Raw genomic sequence first — 4,776 nt, 5'->3', positions numbered from 1 at the left:
GATATACTTCAGTATCCCGAAGTGATGGATAATCGCCCTGCATTGAAAGAAAATGTGCAGAATACAAAGAAGAGGAGGTATTTGCGGAGTAACGAGCGTTCGATCGTCTCTAACGTTATTACAGCGTGTGTTAAGGAGGCAACACAAAAAGAACTGTTGGTTAACATTAACAGCCCCAATCAAAGGGCTGCAGTTTATGCAAACGTCAGCCTCGCCACAATAGGACGCATAAGGAAGGAACGTGAAAACAAGCCGCATGGTTTACTGGAATCGCCGCGAAGGAAAACTGATAATTTAGGGAGGAAACCCATCGTCATAGACAGTTTCACAAAATCAGTCATTCGACAAACGATGGAGGACTTTTACATAAACCAAAAAATAGTGCCGACATTACGGAAATTGCTTACTGCCGTGAAACAAAAAATACATTTTCCTTGGCAGAAAGATGTTTTACACAAGACATTGCGTGAAATGGGATTTACCTGGAAAAGATCTGTAAGTAAACGAAAGATTCTCGTAGAAAGAACGGATATAATTGACTGGCGATGTAAGTACCTGATCCAAGTGAGGAAATTAAGGGAGCTAGGCAGAAAATTCTTTTATATTGATGAAACTTGGGTGGACAACAACATTACTTACAGAAAATGTTGGCAGGGCCCTGGCGTTGAGGGCATTATGGACAATGTTAGCGGAAGCAATAGGATTATAGTGGTGAATATTGGATCAAAAGATGGGTTCTTACCAAAGGCACAGTTGATTTATAAAGCGGGATGTGCAACAGGAGACTACCATGGGCAAATGAACTACGAAAATTTTTCTAATTGGATATCGAATAAAGTAATTCCGAATCTGCCACCGAACTGTGTTATTGTTATGGACAACGCTTCATATCACAACAAGGAACACAACAAAGCTCCAACTAGGTCCTCGAATAAAAGCGAAATGATTGAATGGTTATTAAAAAATAAGGTGGAAGCTGATTTGACAATGAGAAAAACAAAATTATTTGATTTAATTAAACAACATAAGCCGGAAGACAAAGTATTTGAAATTAATAAAATACTTGAAGCCCATGGACACACTGTGCTGCGACTTCCACCATACAACTGTGACTTAAATCCAATTGAAATGGCGTGGGCAAAGCTCAAGAATTTCGTCAGAGGAAGAAATATTCTTGGAGATATTTGCATGACGAAGTTGCTGCAGTTGGTGAAAGAAGGTATGTAGACATTTTCTGAGCTTCCATGTTTTATTCCGAACTAAATTTTGCCGTAACCGAAAGAGAGCGTATACAAAAACTTGTCCCAATTGTTACAGGTTTTGAAACGATAAGTCAAGATGACTGGAGTGCATACTGCCTCCATGTGGAGAAACTTGAAAGAGAATACTGGGTTAAGGATGGGGTTATGGAAGACATAATAGACGCTATAGTTATTAATTTAGAAAGTGATGACGACGAGGACGACGATGACGACGACGACGGTAATGACAGTGACAATGTTGATGATGACCTCTAAAATACGATGTATGTAAACAGGCAATGAATATTTTCTTGAAAAATATGTTGTGTGTTCTTTCAAGCCTGACTCTGCTCATACACTATGAAATTTCTTTTGGTAGAAATGTAGTACATGGTAGCAAAAGATTTTCCAAGATAAATACAGTCAAATGTTGTCCAAAGCAATAAATACCATTATCACTTGTTGTACAAAACCAGGAATAACTTGAGATCTTCATGGTAAAATCAATTAACGTTTCGCTAGTAGAACGTGATTCAATCACGTAATACATTTAATGCCTAGAGAACAGCAGCATTTGAATATACTCTGTCACTAAAACTCTATCTCGGTTACTATTCACATGATTCTAAGGAATATTGCTTAAAACATGTGTGCAATAGCTAATCTAAACACTGCTGAAATTTCTTTCGAGACACGTATACCGATTCTGAACTTCTACGTAAAAAGCTTGACATACAAGGTGCGTTCACATATTAATTTTTATTTTTTGGTAAGAACTTTACTTGTTAATCTACAACAATGTTATCCTATTCAAAATATTCCCCAGTACATGCTATATACTTATGCCAGTGCTTTTTCCAATTCCCAAAACACTTTAGGAATTATTTCCTCGGGATAGTTCATAGGCCTTTTGACTGCATTTTTAATCTCATCCATTCTTGTAAAACTGCTGTCCTTTAAGGCCTGCTTTGAAATGTTTATACCACTTGTATGTTCTGGGTTTACTCATAAGAGACTCACCAAAAGCAATATTTAACATTCCTAAAAATTTGATACACTTTCTTCCATTCTTATAACAAAATTTAGTGCAGATTCTCTAATCTATTTTTATACAAAATAAATAATAGTTGATGCTACCAAAACACATATAACTTTTTTGACAACCGAGAGCCGGCCGCGGTGGTCTAGCGGTTCTGGCGCTGCAGTCCGGAACCGCGGGACTGCTACGGTCGCGGGTTTCTAATCCTGCCTCGGGCATGTGTGTGTGTGAGATGTCCTTAGGTTAGTTAGGTTTAAGTAGTTCTAAGTTCTAGGGGACTTATGACCTAAGATGTTGAGTCCCATAGTGCTCAGAGCCATTTGAACCATTTGACAACTGAGAACTGGGTAAATACCCAATATGCAAAACATTGCACAGATACTTTTCAGACATGTTTACGAAGAGAGTGGCAAAAAAAAAAGCAGTGCAAATCGAACTAATACAAAACACGGAATTATAAATTTCTGCTTACTTTTTAAACACTCTTCATGTTGCAAGAATTGTTAAGTTCCAATGCAGACCCTTTAAAGAAAACTTCTACATTTTAGTAGAAACACAAAGTAAGAACAAGCCTTAAATTCTACAGATTGATTGCACTATATCTGGTTCGTCTTACGAATAGAGGAACATACATTCACATGAAGAGGCATTCGGTTCTATGTTTGTAGTAGAATACTGACATCAGTTCTTATGTTAATGTTATTTACTCTATAATGTTTTGTTTGGAAGAAGCTATCGTCTTTTGTTTTCCTTATACTCTTAATGCATTTGTCTAAAAATAAACACAGCCGGGACGTATCTGTACGCGGCGTCGCCACAGATTTGAAGCGCGCGCCGCTGCAGGGCCGGTACTACGTTGTGAAACAGCCTGTAGAAGCGCCCTGTGACGTAGCAGGGTAGGCAGAGTGGGGACTCGCTTGCTCGCTCTTCAGTTTACCGACAGACTATAGCTTGGTGCTTCAATATTGACTGATTTCATAAAGACACACCCTTCCAGGTGTATCTATTAAAATGACTCCTGGGAAGTGGTATGGAACCAACTGATGACACACAACTTATTGTGTTCTGGTTTTGCCGGCATAAGGGCCACGCCTTGCAGAAAACGATGTCTGTCTGACATGGTGGAAGTGCACCCAGACCTGCGACAACTGAGGAACAGCAGTTCCACGGGGGTGAAAGCTATATGGACGAAGAGGCAACAAGCCACGTAGTTCCATTCCAGACCAGTAGAGGCGCTAGGGGTCAAACGAAGCTGGAATTGACCAATGAGAGCTGTCTAAACTCCAATGGTGGTTGTTATGAATTATTCTATCGTCTTGCTCTGCACTAAAGTCTGTGGTCCTCGGTTACAGTCATCTTTGTATTTGTTTCATATTTACATACTACTCATCTTCATTATAAACAGATTTTTTACTTTAAATTCATAAAGTTCACTGTGGAATTGAAGAGATTTCCTGCTGAAAAATGTCCACAGTTTACTGTAAGGTAAGACATTTAATTTTTCATTAAATAATCTCGTAGCCTATAAATGAAACGTGTTCTCTTCTATCGTGAGTTAAGCAGTGTGGTTTCTGTTTGTTTATTTAAATAACTTTGATATGTCTGTAGTAGTTTTAATTAATGAAGACTTTTATGTGTTTTCAGAATATTCAACACAACAGATTGACGTTGAAATACTCCTGCAAGTTCCCCAGCTGTTCATGTGGCTATTACATGGATTCAACAGAGGAAATTTGCAACAAGCATTTCTACAGGTTTCCAAAAACAACCTCAAGAGTTGCTTCTAAAGTGGAAGAGTGTTTCTAAACTGTCACCAGATGTGAACTGTGCTTCTTATTTTGTTTGTGAAGATCATTTTTTTTTTTAAGAAGATTTTATGAATAAAAGTAGGCATAGGCTAAACAGGGGTGTGTTTCCAAAACATGTGACAGGTGTTCCTTGTGAAATTGCCAAAATCGGTAGTGAATCAGGTGACACTGTTGTTAATAGTGAATCAAAAGTAAGTTTTGGTTTTCATTTTGCTGTTTTTATCCACCTTTCCTGCTTTTGGTACTTGATATTGATGTTTTCTTTTCTGTGTTGAAGCATTTATAGTAGTAAGATGTAGGAACCTTTTTAAGAAATTAATGGTCAGTAGTGCAGGTTTGCTGGGCAGTTACCCAGAACTTATAGTCCTGAAACACAGTTGTAACAAATTTTAGAATTCTTCATTAATTAAAACTGTGATAAATATTTCTTAATTGAACCTCTTTAACTGCTGCTTATTCTCTTATTTCCTCCATTGATCCAGCAGCTTGTATGGCGTAAAAATTATGACATTATTCAGGAATATTTGTAGTCCAGTATAGCTGCTACAATGTTATTTTTCTTTTGCTTCAATTATTTACACGACAAGCTTGTTTTGACTTACCCTCAGTTTCAAGTGTTGCATCTAGTTATTATGAACCATAAAACATGCTGAAGCTTTTACATGTTGATAAATAACAATATAAGCAT

General features: G+C 37.6%; 1 protein-coding gene across 1 annotated transcript; it reads left to right on the top strand.

Moving 5' to 3' along the window:
• The first annotated feature begins 471 nt into the window (after positions 1 to 471).
• LOC126252406 (uncharacterized) lies at positions 472 to 4,067 on the top strand. Its single transcript, XM_049953297.1, has 3 exons — positions 472 to 1,219; positions 1,318 to 1,446; positions 3,925 to 4,067. The coding sequence occupies exons 1-3, from the start codon at positions 472 to 474 to the stop codon at positions 4,065 to 4,067; spliced, it is 1,020 nt and encodes a 339-aa protein (XP_049809254.1).
• Positions 4,068 to 4,776: the final 709 nt, after the last annotated feature.

Source organism: Schistocerca nitens, chromosome 4 (assembly GCF_023898315.1).
Source record: "Schistocerca nitens isolate TAMUIC-IGC-003100 chromosome 4, iqSchNite1.1, whole genome shotgun sequence".
Lineage (NCBI taxonomy): Eukaryota > Metazoa > Arthropoda > Insecta > Orthoptera > Acrididae > Schistocerca > Schistocerca nitens.
The sequence above is the reverse complement of the archived record's forward strand: the minus strand, read 5'-3'. Positions and strand labels throughout refer to the sequence as shown.